This window comes from Argiope bruennichi, chromosome 8 (genome assembly GCF_947563725.1).
Source record: "Argiope bruennichi chromosome 8, qqArgBrue1.1, whole genome shotgun sequence".
In the NCBI taxonomy this organism is placed as follows: domain Eukaryota; kingdom Metazoa; phylum Arthropoda; class Arachnida; order Araneae; family Araneidae; genus Argiope; species Argiope bruennichi.
Window position 1 is genome coordinate 106,269,540 of NC_079158.1, and position 15,324 is coordinate 106,284,863.

Consider the following 15,324-nt stretch of genomic DNA (forward strand, 5'->3'; position numbering starts at 1 on the left):
TCATTGGTTAAAGGGCATTAACGTCACAAATCAAGGTAAATTACTAAGGTTCACAGTTAAGGGCTCTTAAATTAATATACGACAAATAAAAAAAAAAATAGAGATAAAAATATTAAATTTCGAAAAAGAAATTTTTTGTTGATAGTAAATTTTAAAAACAAATATGATTTGATCTATATTTCTGCTATTTTTACACCGTGTATTTCCAACATAATCGTATAATATTGTTGTTGCCAAGTTGCTTTCGTTTTACGTTGTCAGATTTTCAGTAAATAGTTGTTTTATTCGACGGAGGTAAGTGTTATTTGGCTATTAAATAATTCAACTTTTTAAAAATAAATTGGCGATTGACTATGTTTAAAGCTTATATTTCGGAATTCTTAAAGATTTTAAATGACTTCTATAAACTTTAATCCCCTGACTTCCATAGAGGCTACTCAGTTAATTTCTAGATCGTCTCCCCTATACATAATATAATTTAAACGTTTATTTACAAAATGTTTTGACAGAGTGAGTAATGCGCCACGAAAAAAAACTTTGTGTAATCAAATAATAGAACATTTTTTTTTATATGTAGAAAATTTTTATGCTTAAAAAATAAAATTATTTCCTTTTACTTATGCAAGCTTCCAAAACATATATGGATTGACTACTCAGACTTTCATTTTAAATAATTAAATTTGTGCAGCTATTATTATGTTGGGGATGTTGACTGTACAATATAAATACAACTCTTTTCTTCAGGCATGAAGTTTGTATTAATTATGAGTTTCGTTTGATTATTTTGATCAATTTGCATCCAACCAAATACGGTTCGATTTTTTTAGTTATTAAAATATTGAAATTGTAACTTAAAAAAAAATATTGCTTAGAATTCAGTAAATGTGAAAATTGGTTTCGTTTTTTTAACTTCTTCTTCTCCTGAACTATAGTGTTTGAAGTTTCTAATTTAATTTAATATACATAGTATAATTTTTATCTGTAAAATTTGCAATTATGCAGAAGCTGGATAATATGGAAAATTAATTATTCACAAGTAATTTTTATTGTTATTTTATATAAGCTCTGGATGGTGTGTTGCATCAAAAAGTTATGCAAATTAATTATAGCATTTAAGAATTCACTTTTTTGCCCTTTAATTACAACTATATGTATTATTTTTGTGAAATAGATTAGAGTTCTTTTAACTCCATATTCTCAAACTTTCATACCAACTAATAATATTTTAATGTAATTTTATTATTTTTCTTGTAAATATGTACTATATGAATTAAGTGAGTTAATGATTTGCTATTTTGTAAAATTTGATAATTGATATAATTATATATTAATAATCAATATTATTGTATCTAATAATGTAAAATTAGTAATTTTTTTTATTAGTGTTTTTTTATTTATTTTGATGTTTTTTAAAACTTTTATGAATATGAAACATAATAAAAAAATAAGAACAGACAAAAAATTGAAATAATTTTAAGTTGAAAAATTCTCATTTTGTGACATATTAAAACTGTGGGTATAAAAAAAAATTTCTTTTATTTTATCTGTAAAATTTATTTAGCTGGGGATTTTTTCAAATAATACATTTTTAAGAAATTATTATTTTGTTATTGTAATGTATAACCTCAATACTGTAATGTATAACCTGTATAATTCAACAAACATTAGTCAGACATCAAAATAAAATTTTCTTCATTTAATTCGGAGCTTTTCTCTAAAAATTAAATTGCTTCCCCCCCCCAAAAAAAAAACACATAATGTTTTCTGCATTATTTAAAGATTTTTTTATCTCTGATTGGTTATAAAATTTGAGTTACTTTATTATTCTTTATTAATTTTATAATTTATTCCTTTTTTAAAAAAATTATATTGTATTATTAGTTTTCTAATCATGATTAATTTATAAATAATAGAAATATTACCTTATTTGTTTACTTTTTGTTAAAAAGCATTTTGCAGAAACTGTTAAATATATTTAACTTCTTTTAAACTTCTTGTGATAAATCATAAATTATCTGTATTTTTTTTCTACAAAAACATTTTACATCAGAGAAAATATTTACTTATGTTATAAAAAATAATTAAAATAGGCTAATAATTTTTTTAAAAAATCCTGGATCAAAAATCTTTTTTATTATTATTATTATTCACCATAAAACTTGTAATAAATTGTTTCCGAGTATAGTTCATATTTTTTTTTAATGTATTTCAGGGAGATTATTTTCTCATATGATCTGAATGCTCTTGCTTCAATCAAATGTTTCTTATTTCATCTGAAAACTTAACCTGCAAATCGCATTTTTAAATATAATGTGTCAGAAGTAAGGAGGCATTATTTTTTTTCTCATTATTATTTCTATCTTGTGACTTAGGGTGATAAATATATTTGTGATTTGAAACTTGTATGTTTTGAGGTAATATTCCTTTTAAAAAAATACCAGGATAAAAGAATGCTGGATATTTCTTCTGTCATTTATCTTTCATAGCATCAAGAGTGGTATTAAGGCATAATGTTATCACTTAGTTTTACAAAAAATATTATTAGTTTGCTTCATTTGGCTATAAAAAAAAAATCTTAGTTTCTTAAGTAAAAAAAAGAGAAAGAGAGAGAATCTACATATGAATTCTTTTCATCATTTTTTTGAAAGAAAGTGCAATATTTCTTTGGATAATTACTAAATTTTATAATGTTTTGTGCTGATTTTAGAAATCTTATCAGTAGAAATAAGGAGCATTCTTTCAATAATAATACTTTCAGATGGGGTATGGAATTCAACTGCCCAGCATAAGCCAAATTAAAAATTGTCGTAGGTCACAAACAAAAACAAAAATGTTTTTATAAATATGTTAATTTATTTCAATAATTTATATATATAAAGGTGAATATTTCCATGTTGAGTATCATCTTTTCAAAGTTCAAAAGTTTATTAAAATATAGATTAATTAAACATTAAGAAATTTTTCATTGTCTTTCAACTATGTGTTAAAAAAATCTCAGAAAAATGATTTAAACTAATGATTTTAATTATTAATAAACCATTAAAATATTTGTCTTGAATTTAAAAAAAAAATATCTTTTTAATGATATCATTTCAGTTTCATACAATTTTTCTGATTTTAATAAATTCAGTTTGATGGGAAGTCTTTAACAATGTTTTTATTCTTATGATGAAATTCAAAATTCTTGGCTGGCAACCAGTTGAATACTAATGATGTACTGGTAGTATTTTATTATCTTAGAAGTGTATTTGCTACTACTAATGAGGAATTTGGTCTACTAATGTAATAGCAATCAGTAATTGACAAATGTTGTGTTTCATTTCAATTGATTATGTGCATTTTAAAAATCAAGCTACGAAGTTTTAAAAAAAAATTTATATGATTAGCCACAAAGATATTCCATATAGCCCCCAAATTTGATACCTTTGTTTTAGATTAATCAATGTCTTCACGAGAAAGGTTTGAAACTAATTTATCCTTCAGAAATTTAACAGCACTTAGAGGGAAAAAAAAAAAAATGCTTTAATAATATTATTAAACAACATTAATTTTAAACTGTTTTTTCCTTTTTTTTTTTTTTTTTTTTTTTCTAGCCCTTCTGAATAAAATCCATAACTATTTTTTAACTGTATTTACATGTATAGTTTTTTTTATGTGACATTTTTTTTTCAATATATAGACATTTTATTTAATATGCTGGCAATGTTTTTTGATTGAAAATCCCAGATTCCTAAGAAAAGTGTGATTTAGGGAGATTTTTGATAGATGGAAATTCAATGTCTGAGGATTTTGTAATAACTTGAAACAAATTGTATACTCTCTTTTATCATTCATTGATTAAGTTTCAACTTTTTTTTTTTTTTTTTTTTTACTTGTCTGTATAAACTCTATATTTAAAAAATGCAAAAAGTTATTTATCTTTTTTTTTTTTAATGCTTTATGATGAATCTAATAATGAAATATTTGAATGACTTTTATTCAAAAAGTAAAGAAAATTAGGTTAACACTAAATTTATTGAAAAACTTACCAAACTTTGTCAAATTTCCAATACTTGGGTTCATAATTGTAAATCTGAGTCAAAATAAATTTTCTATGTTTATATAAATGTGTTAATATTTTCATTTTCTTTTCAGCTAATACACTTGTTCTGTTGTGACCAATAGATGCCAAGATGCCTGCTCTTATTGAGAGGCCAAAAATGAGTCTTGCTATGTGGGCTGCATTAAAAACACATATAATGCGGCAAAGAGAAAAGAAAAAGCAAGGTACACATATCGTTCCTAATAATCATTTTTTTAACAAAAAAATATGCATTTTATATCTTCATTTAAGTTTGCATCTTCGTTGGCACAAGGATAATCTGCTCTCACCTCACCCAAACTGCTTTATTTGTGCTCATTTTCCTAGATAAGCAATTGTTTTCTCAGTGATTAATAATTGCTTATAAAGTTAGTATTATGTTAAAGCATTTTTAACAAAAAATATTCTTACCGTTTAGAGTATAATAATCCACATTGCATAGGATGCAGAAAAATCCTCAATTAATGCTTAGTCTACATGAGTGTTTGGCTGCTTAGTAGGACTCAACATTTGATTTAGTCAACTGAATGACTGCACATACATTGCACTTCTGTAAAATATCATGCTAGAGCTTCTTTCCAGTGTTTCTTCTAGCGTTTGTATAAAAAGGCATCTTCAGCAAAATGTAATTAATGCCAATTTACATTTGCAATAATATCAAAAATTGCTTCAATGCAATTTGCTATTGTTGCTGGATTAGGTATGATTACCTTTTATTTTGTTACATGATCATAAAATTTCAATGATTTTTGAGTGAGCATTTTCTCACAAAGAGTCACTAAGAGTATGTGCATGAGAAGTCATAAGTAAATGGTTCATACATCTCCTCAAAGTCTTTAATAGTAAAATTAAGCTCCCTTCTCTGTAATGATGGGACGTGTTTCTCATTGGAAGAGGTGATCCATGCCTGCTTAGGCCTGCATAAGGACTCCACTCTTAATTTCCAAGTGCTGGCTTGAGGATCATTATTAAATTTACATTGGATGCTCAAAAGGGAGGGAAGAGGAGCTCTTGTGGAAAATTATATAGTTATTGGTTGGGTTAATTTTTGAACAGTACTGTTATAAGATAAATTATTACGACATTTGTTTTATGTATTTTTTTAGTTACCTGTTATTCATATGTATAAGCACTAATATTGTCATTTCTATGGACACTTCCCATTATAAACTTTATTTATTATGGTCATTTTTAAATTTCTCCCCCGTAATAAATAAATTAATTATCTCATACAATTGATAAATACTTGTAACCAATCATTATTTACAATTTAAGACTTGTGATGAGCAATACAGTTTTATGACTAGTGACTTTTTTTTCTTGGAATATTAATTCTGCTTAACTTCAATTAAATCTCTCATGACTAACTTCATGATTCTCTCTGTAAAGTATTTTTAAGTGTCAAATTGTGACAGACATTAAGCTGTGTTATTTTAATTAATTACCATGCTTCATTCATAATTTTATTCATGCATTACAAATATAGTTTTTCTCATAATCTGACTTCTAATGTCTACTGTCTTTTGCAGTATTGGAATTTCATTTTCTTATTACACATATAATAACAGAATCATTCTTTTTCAACTTCCGATAATAGAAATCATGAAATTAATTATTTTTTGAAACAATGAAAGTAATTTGAATTTGAATTACATTGAATTCACCATTGAAATACATTAATTTTCACCACCAAATTTGAGAGCTCTAGGCGAAACATTAACATGTAGAATACTAACAGTCACATGTTTTTCTTTAATATTAATAAAACTAGAGATTTCTTTCTTCTGATAATTATCTAAAATAAATTATCGCTGATGCTTCTCTGTCTTTATAATTCTGCTTGCACACTTGCTAGAAGAAGAATTGAAATATTGTGTTATATGTACTTTTAATTTGATTATTTTATTTTATGGTCATAGAATTATCTAAGATACAATAAATAATTTTTTTCAACATGAAACATTTAAATTTTTATAGCTAATATTATATTTATAAAATTGATACATATTTATTTCAGATATAAGATACAATTAATGCTTCCTATTGAAATATGCAATCCAAAAATGTATTCCTGTTTGCATCCATTATTCCTCGTGCCTTATATTTGCCTTTTATGTTCATAAAGATTAAATTATTTTCTCCTTCCAATAGAGATTACACTTGGACCATTTCTGGTTATTTGCAGCACCATTATTCTTTGATTTTTTCCCACCCTTTCTAATTGCTGCATGATGTAAGTGGTGGAATGATATAATTTTATAAGTTTTAACTTTAAGACTTTGATATTTTGTGAACAGAGAAAAAAGGTATTATAAACAAATTACAGCATTAAAGATGAGAACATAATAATAATTATCTGTCCCTTATGATACAATTCTGTGCTAAAGTATGATTACTGAGTCCTTTTTTGTCAGTAAGAGTCGAGGGATTTTGAAGTTTCGTTTTTTGACAAACTATTTATGTCATTTTTTCATTGTTACATTGTGTTTAATACACTATATTAGAGCTGATAAATCAATTAAAATGTTATTTCATTATGTAAAATCCCTGTATTTTGAAATATTTAGCCATTTAGATTATATGAAAATTTTGATTATTTTTTATTAGCAAGTCAAAAGTCTGCAAAAATTTTTGCAATAACTTTTAATTCTAATTATTATTATATGAGTATATTAGCAATAAATGTTAGAACAGAATAGTGCCAACATTCACCCTAGTAACAGGACCCTGCTAATAGACAAGTACCTAAGTTTCATGTATGTATTTAAATATATTAAAATGATTGGCTTTTTATTATTTCATTTTTTAAATAAAATATTCATAATAATTGTGTAGTTTTAATAACAAATTTCTGTGCAAAGTTATTATTTATTTATTATTATTTTTTTAATTTCATTAATTTAGTATGAATGATTTTCAGAGCAAGAAGCTGATGCAGCTGTGGAACGTTTACAAAGAGAGCAGGAAATGAAAAGAAAACAGAATGCAATGACCCTGGAAGAAATAAAAGAAGAAGTAAATTTCACAATTTTCTTTAAAAATACTAAATTTTTGGAAATATTGTTACTTATGGCACTTGCCACGGACAAGCCCGCTGTTTGAAGACAGCCAATTTAAGCCTAAGGGGGGGCATCGCTTGTTTTTATTGTAGAGCCAACTAGGGCCAAGAGTACGACTTGACTACACACACGTCACAACCCTTTTTACGGGGCGGACTCATTCTCGCATTTCATTCACTCATCCACAGATCGTAATTTAGACCTGAATCAGAGAACGATCACCCCTGATCCAGTACCCCCAGTGGTATTACTCTCGACATGGAGGACTTTGTGACCACGACAGATTTATATGCGCATCAGTCACCAAGCACGCGGGGAATCTTCGGCCGGCAGGGGTTTGAACTCGCAACCTAAGAGATGCGAATCCAGTGCTCTACCAACCAGGCTATCCCGGCCCCACTGTTGGAAATGATTCATATAAAAAGAAACTAGTCTTATACAAATTTCTCAAGTAGTCTCCTCCCCTTTTACACTATTTTTTTTTTTTTAATATAAAAGCTTGTTTAGAAATCTGAATTTTTACTTTTTGTTAAATATAAAGTCTATCTTTGTAAAGACTTAACTTTGATGACTCAAATCTATTATGTATGCAAAAGGAAAAAGGCAGTGATATTTAAGCAAAACTCATGATAATTCACATGTTCTGCATATAACAAATGAGAATTATAATGTTTAAGCACTTTTAATTTCCTTAGAAGTTATATTATTTTGTTAGCTTCTAATATTATTATTATTTTGCCATATTGAAATTTGTATTGCTTTAAATAACTAACACAGTAATCAATTTTAAGTATTAATGTCATTATTATCCTTTCCCCCCTCTATTGGGATTTTCTATTGTAATGAAATTCTTATAAAATTTTATGTTAACTGAAAGCTGGTTGAAGAACTAAATTTTACAATTTCTGGTTTTAATAATGCTTTGATGTAAAATGTCCTTTTAATGCATACAGAGTGTATAAAATATTTGATATAAAATGAAATTACTACTTTGTTTTGAAACAGACATGAAATCTCGCTGCTCAACTTTTCAAACACATTTTACCCCCTTCAAAAATAGCATAAGAACTGTCAGATGAGCAGAAAATTCTTGAAAACTAAAGTGGTTTTGTAGAATTATTAAGAGCACCTTCCCCTTTACAAATCAATTCCCTATAGTCTAAATAATAAGTGTACAGAATGTTGTGTTTGATCTTTCTAATGTAATTCTAAACATCTATATTTTAATAATGATCATACTATATTTAAAAATATTTTTAGGGGGAGGAGGAGGTCTAACTTCTATTAAGAACCAGTGCTTGTTCTGCATATCTTCCATACAGAATGACTTGATCTGATTATCACTTTCAAAAATATCATAGATCTATCAAAATATATATTTGTAATTTATCTTGGCTCATCTGCTTATAATAAAGCACAAATTATTTGACTTGATGAAGGTTGGAAATTTATTCAGTTGTCAAAAATTGAAGTTCTCTACTTTCATATTTGGACTACTTCTTAGATTGTCTTTTCGCAGTTAGACATAAGATTTCATTTTTTCTATGATAAGCAGTATTTTATCTTGTAAAATAAGATTGTTTAATTGAAGACTTCTAATGATCTCAAAAATAACTTAATATATTTTTATGCTTTCTTTTAAAGTAGTATAGTATTATTTAAGCATCCATTTACATCTGATTGCTGTTGCTTATTAATGATATATTCATTATTATCATCTTTTTTTAAATTGACTATTCTGTTTTTTAGCTTGCCCAATTGGAAAAAAAACTTGCAATTTTGAGAGAAGAAAAGCATGAAATGTTTCTGTATTTCAAGAGAGTTTTAAATGATGATGATAAACGAAGAAATGAAGAAGACAAAGAAGCTAAGTATGAGGCTGCATTATTAATTTTTTATTAGTATTATTTTACTATTTTTAAGAAATATTTTATATTGCACATACAAAGTTAAAATGATTATTCTGCTTTAATTTATTAAATTTTCAATGTCATTATTTGAGCTTCACTAAATGATATTTTTCTCCTTATATAAGTAAGACGTAATTTAAATCATGCATTTAAAAAATTTTAATGTTGTAAAACTGTTTTTTAATATATGCTGTATCTTGGAAGTATATTGTTTTTGTTCCTTTATTTGGTAATTTTATTATTTTGTATTTTTCTAAAACTGCACACAAATTGGAACCTTTCTTTAAGCTATACCAAATTATTAAAAATTACTTTGGAATTCACCAATTGTGTTTGAAATTTTTATGATTATGTATGTTTATTTGATTTAAATTATATGTAAATTAATTTGCATAAGAGTTTCTAACAATTTATTTAGATTGGAAATTACAAAATGACTAGTTTATGCTCATTTTTTTTAATTGATATATCTTTGTGAAATTTTTATATTTTTTCTCATAGTGAAATGATGCAGATGAGTCACCATTATCCAAACCAGAATGTTCCAATAGGAGCACCAAACCTCTACATGATAGGATGTATGTTTTTACATTCATAAAAATTTATAATGTGTTGTTATTTAATTTAATTGCATTGCTCTGCTAATTTCTCCTGAATGAAATTTATACTTAATATTGAAAAATTTTAATATTTTATCTTTATATGTATGTAAATTTTATTTCATTTTTGTAAATCATTTAAAAAACTTTCTTGAAAAAGAAAGTTAGATCTTTTCATAAATAAAAGTAAAAGATAATTTATTTTATTTTGTCAGTAAAAATGTACCCTGCAAGTTAAAGTAATTTGCATTTGTTTCTCCTAAATTAATAAAAACAACTATAAAAATAATTTTATTTTGATAATTTGTTAGTTAATTTTCTGTGGCTAAAATAAAATAATAATAATACTTGCAAATGGTTGAAAAAAGATTTGCGATTTTGTTTAATTTTAATAAGTATAAATAATGTTAATTGCAAGATTTTTTTAAATTATTATTTTATTCTAGAATAAGCTGTATTTTTCAAATAGAATTTCTAGTAGAATTATTAATACATGTGCTTGGTTGTTTTTTTTTTTTAATACAATAAAGCAATCTTTTAAAACTTTTTTGTATAAGCATTTAGATGTAACTGACACACTTCCAATAGACAAATTAATAACTCTGCACTATTACTAAGAGTATTTTAAGTGTTAATACAGAATTTATGGTGATTTTTTTTTATTTTTATGCAATATCTTTTTTTAAGTTATTTTCTATTGATTTTTGTAACTGAATTATTAAAGATGTGTCAGTATTAAAGTTTGCTGTGACATTTTATTTTTAATAATTTTATTAATTGGCATATCTCATTTGAAGCTCAATGAGAGACCAATATTGTGTGCTTAAATATGGAAACTTTGCCTTTTGCTTTGCAGAAAAACTGCAATTGTTTGCAACTAAGTCATTTTATATATTCCATTTTCGATACTGTTGAATAAAATCTTCAAATAAAAATTTTCAAAACACAATTTTGCATTTCTTTCAGCTGGAAATAGAGTAATGAATCGAAATGCTGTTATGTATAAAGTTGGTACAGGCCCTCCACAGCAAAATGTAAGAAATCATGATTGTTCTTTTGTTTGTTTATTGTCTGTTTTATTTGTTTTTGTTTATTTATTGTCATATTAGTTTTCTAATGCCATATTCAAATTTTTTTTTTTTTTTTTCAGAAAATGATCATTTATTAATAAATTTGGAAAACATTTTTAAGAATATATTTTTAAAAGATAATTTTAAATATTTTTAAAATTACCTTTTGTGAAATTTTATTTAATAGGGCACAATGAAGAGACCCAGAAGTCCCTCTCCTACAAATAGTAACTATCCTCAAGGTTATGGTTTCAAAACTCATGTCACAGCATATGGGCAAAGTAAGAGGATTTTATCTGATTTTGTTTTAGTTCAATAGTCGATGCTTTTAATATATTTATTTATCAATAATATTATTTTCTGTTTAATTTCATTCATAGCTTATCCTATCCCTCATCCAGCAAGTCAATATGCTTCTCAGGAGCAAGCAAAGCATTTGGCAGCTAATTACCATTCTCATATGCAGCAAGGAGGTAAAATGTGCAAAATAATTGTTAGTTACTTGTTTTTGTTGTAAAGAAAAATGTTTTATAAATTAACAGGTAAATATTGAACAACATTAAATATGTAAAAAAATTATCTTAAATGTGGAATTATAAAGATTTTAAGTATAATATGATATAATTCCATCATAGAAATTGCAAAATCCAGGAAAAAAGGGTCTATTTATTATTTTTAAGCATTTAATTATGTAATCACAATATACATGTCCTTCCATTCAAATGAGTTAATCCAACATTTCTCTTGTGAGTCATAACATAAAATCCATCATAAGATGGCCCTTTTTTTTAATGGGGGGGAGGGGGTCCCTTTTTGTCCCAAATTCTCACTGTGTTGTCACTCCATTCACTGCATAATGCACCATTGCACTGATTAGCTCCACACACAGTACCCAAATAAAGTATATTAATTTTATTCTGTGCATCATATCTATGCATTGCATGCAACATGAAATGTTTACATCACCAGTAATTTCTTCATTTGTATAATGCATCTCAAAATGAGAATCAAACACATCACTACATGTTCTGCACAGAATACAACATGTCATCATATGAAGTGAGGATCTTATGTAAACTTCATTGTCTGCTGTACTAATTTTATTCATAAATTTTTTGCCTCCCCCCCCCTCTTCATTATGTTGAAAAATTTTATTTATTTGTCTCTCATTTAAATCCTCTTATATTGTGTGATTATATATGTTTAGTGATAATATTGTTAAAAGCATATTAAGGTGCTAATGAAACATTTAATTAAATTGCTTTATTAATTTTAGTAATATATAAGCTGCAGTGAAATTAAATTTATTCATGTTTATTTGCTAAACATTGTGTTGGATTGTGCCTCTTATTATTTGGAAACGCAATCTGATGATCTCGGAATTTTTAATCCATATGTGAAATGTTTTATTAACCTTGATTTCTATCTTAATATAAAATTTCAAATAACTTTTAAGGGTTGAGTATTGAAACCTGTGGAAATAATAATATCTCATAACTTTTTATAGCAGTGCCAGTAATTTAATTTTTCATATTGTCATTTTATTTTATTTATTACAGGATATGTAGGTGGCTTACCAGGACAGATGGATCATCCTTCTCAAAAACCAGTAAATATGCAAGATGAAAAATACTACATTCAGGTAATTATATTTTTAATGCTTGTAATAAAAATTTCTAAAACTAATATTTCAATATCATATTGTTTCTGTACTTTTGTGCTACTTGCAATTTATTTGTTCTAAGGCAGATCAGTATAAGTAGCTAGATAAAAAATATCCATATCTTTGATTTTGGAAATAAAAATTATAATTTTATCTGATTGCTTACAATCAGTTACCCAGTTAATATATACATGTGGCATTAAAAATAGATGTCAATTTCACTTTTGATAATTGAAATTTTACACATTTTGAATTAAAGCTCTTGCTTAGCTATTGGTTAAATTTGGTATTAAAATTATAGCTTAGTTATAATCCTCAAGCTTTGACTTGATTTGAAATAATAAAATGCTAAAAATTACTATGTTTTTCTCTTGTCACCAAGCTTGGCAGCTATTTCCAAATGTGTATTGTATCATTCAATCATTGACTATTAATAAAATTTTTGCTAATTTTTTAGCATGTAATTAATTCAACTACAGGGTGTTTCAAACTTTTCAATATAATTTTTAAAGATTAATAAAACACTTCTGGGTGTTAATAAATCTCAAAGTACATTGCATTTTTGTGGTTCAAGTATTGGAATTCTAGAAGGATGCCCCATTGCTCCTACAGTCTCCTGATTTCCCATTCCTAGACTTTTTGATGTGGAGTCGGATATGAAAAGCTTTTTTTACTAAAATATTCTTGTCAATTTTGATGGTGATCTTGGGCCAAACTGTCAAATAAGAAATGTCTATTGGTATTCCATCAATGGTGTGAAACATGCTTTGATGTTAAGCAATTGCTTTTTTATAGGAATTTCTCTAATATATAATAATTAATCACTTAACTGTTGATGACATATTATACATTTTGTTTTTTACAGTGCCACCATGTTATTGTCACCCTCACAATTGCATTGTACTCCTCTAATCTGAGACATGTTTTATCGAATATCTGTTTAAGGTCAATTTTTAGTATTCCAAAGCAGTAAGGGTAGTTGTAATAGCTGGCAACAAAGTACAGAGGAGGAATATTTTGTAATAGCTGGCAACAAATTACAGAGAAGGAATATTTTGTAAACATTTCCAAGGATGTGTATATATAATATGTGATTCAAAGTGCCCAGAAATTTGCATATATATATATTTTTCTGAATTTCTCAAAAAAAAAAAAAAAACTGGTCGAAATGTTTTTAAACTTTAACTATGTAAAAAAAAAAAAAAAATGAACTCATATTTTACCTGGTGATTCAGTCACAGGGGTATTAAGGAAACTGATCAAAAATATAAGGAAGGAAATAATTTTGAATCACCATGTTTCACAGAAAGTACATAATCATTAATTTTCATCAATAGCTTTATTTGATTTTAACAATCCATTAAAAAAATAGCTGCTTGTTATGTGGGATTAAATATTTAATTTTTTTATGAAAATTTTAAAGTTTTCTTTAAGTTTTTTTATTTATAAAATGCAACTTTCTACAAACCTTATATAATATGTGAATGCTGTTGTCGGAATATCATATTAAATTTCTGAAATAAATTCTGTAAATTTTTGTGGAAATGGAGTATTTTTAGTAAATAATTTTCTACAATGTGTGTGCACAATATAACATATTTTTCCTTTCATAAATTCAGAATCAGATATAAAAGTGATTTTAAAGCTTCCAATTGATTACTATTAAGGTTTAGACATTTTAGTAATCTGAATTTCATTTGGTATCTTAGTAGGAAAAGATAGTGATATTATTTCCATAAATTCATATTCTCTAGACTCAAGTCATTAAATAATTATTCTAAATTCTATCAAAAGTGAGAAATATACTAAATATATTCCATACTTATAAATGAATTATATAAAATAACTTACCGTAAATTAGTCATCCTAAACAAGAAAAAATTTTCTTACAATATTTATTATTATTTGCACATAGATTAGACTTCTAACATTATGCAATTTGTAATTTACAATATAATTAAAGGCATGAAACATCTTTATACTTCATTTAGCCTACAGATATATGAGGTGGTACCACTTTTTTCTGCACTGATGACTGGTGCTCTATGAGAAAGGCTATCCATTAATTTTTGGAATTTTTTTTATGAAAAATGCATGCCATTCTTGTATAAGAAGAATTAGAGAGCCCTCTTGTTGATGTTTTGATATAGGGAGCATTCAAAGTTTCATTTCATCTTACAGGTGTTGAAGAATTTCATTGACTCACTCAATATTTAGTTTTCAAATCAGATAACAACATTCCAAAAACTGGTAAATAGTTTTCCTCATAGTGTTGTAGTTGTCATTCCAAAGTTAAGAAAAGAAAGCCACACCCATATTAATAATTTATACATCTGCAGGATACACAAAGCATAAATGTCTAAATGCTTTTAATTATATTGAAAATCAAGTTACGTAATATTTGAAGTCTGTATGCTAATAGTAAAAAATAACATTTATTGTTATTTGTGATACTTAATTTAGTATTATTTATATTATATAATTTATAAGCATGCTATGGTGTATTCCTAACCTTTATAACATCAATAAATGAAAATCTTAATAATAATCAATTAATAAAGAATACAAATTTAGGTTCTATGACTTTACTTAAAGGAGAACAGAAATTCACCTTACTGTAATACTGATATCTTTCATAATCTTACTGATATGTCAACTTGAATTTTTATATAAATTACTGTATATACTGGCTTTGACGTTATGAAAGGAAAAATACACTATATTTTGGTCATACACATTTAAAAAATATTCATATTTCTTGAATTTACAGAAGTCATTTTAGATTTTAATATGATTTAACAACACTTTATCACATATTATGTTCTTTGTCAATTTCACATAATTTGACAGAAAACTGTATTTTATCAACATAAAACTTGCAGAAAATTTTTGGATTTTTTATAGATACTATTATATTTTATGACATTATTCTGGATTTACAA

General features: G+C 25.9%; 1 protein-coding gene across 3 annotated transcripts in view; it reads left to right on the plus strand.

Annotated features, from left to right (window-relative positions):
• Window positions 1-176: 176 nt before the first annotated feature.
• Window positions 177-15,324, plus strand: part of LOC129980893 (G protein pathway suppressor 2-like) — a 22,211-nt gene continuing 7,063 nt past the window's right edge. The window contains exons 1-10 of one of the 3 annotated variants that reach the window (XM_056091345.1): window positions 177-294; window positions 2,213-2,321; window positions 4,135-4,266; window positions 7,002-7,096; window positions 8,890-9,011; window positions 9,552-9,628; window positions 10,616-10,683; window positions 10,907-11,000; window positions 11,100-11,192; window positions 12,279-12,361. In XM_056091345.1, coding sequence (XP_055947320.1) covers window positions 4,173-4,266; window positions 7,002-7,096; window positions 8,890-9,011; window positions 9,552-9,628; window positions 10,616-10,683; window positions 10,907-11,000; window positions 11,100-11,192; window positions 12,279-12,361 — 726 coding nt within the window. In that variant the 5' untranslated portion in view covers window positions 177-294; window positions 2,213-2,321; window positions 4,135-4,172. Of the gene's footprint in view, window positions 295-405; window positions 511-702; window positions 752-2,212; window positions 2,322-4,134; window positions 4,267-7,001; window positions 7,097-8,889; window positions 9,012-9,551; window positions 9,629-10,615; window positions 10,684-10,906; window positions 11,001-11,099; window positions 11,193-12,278; window positions 12,362-15,324 lie in introns of those variants that run through there. The other 2 variants (XM_056091348.1, XM_056091346.1) reach the window with 2 other exon arrangements.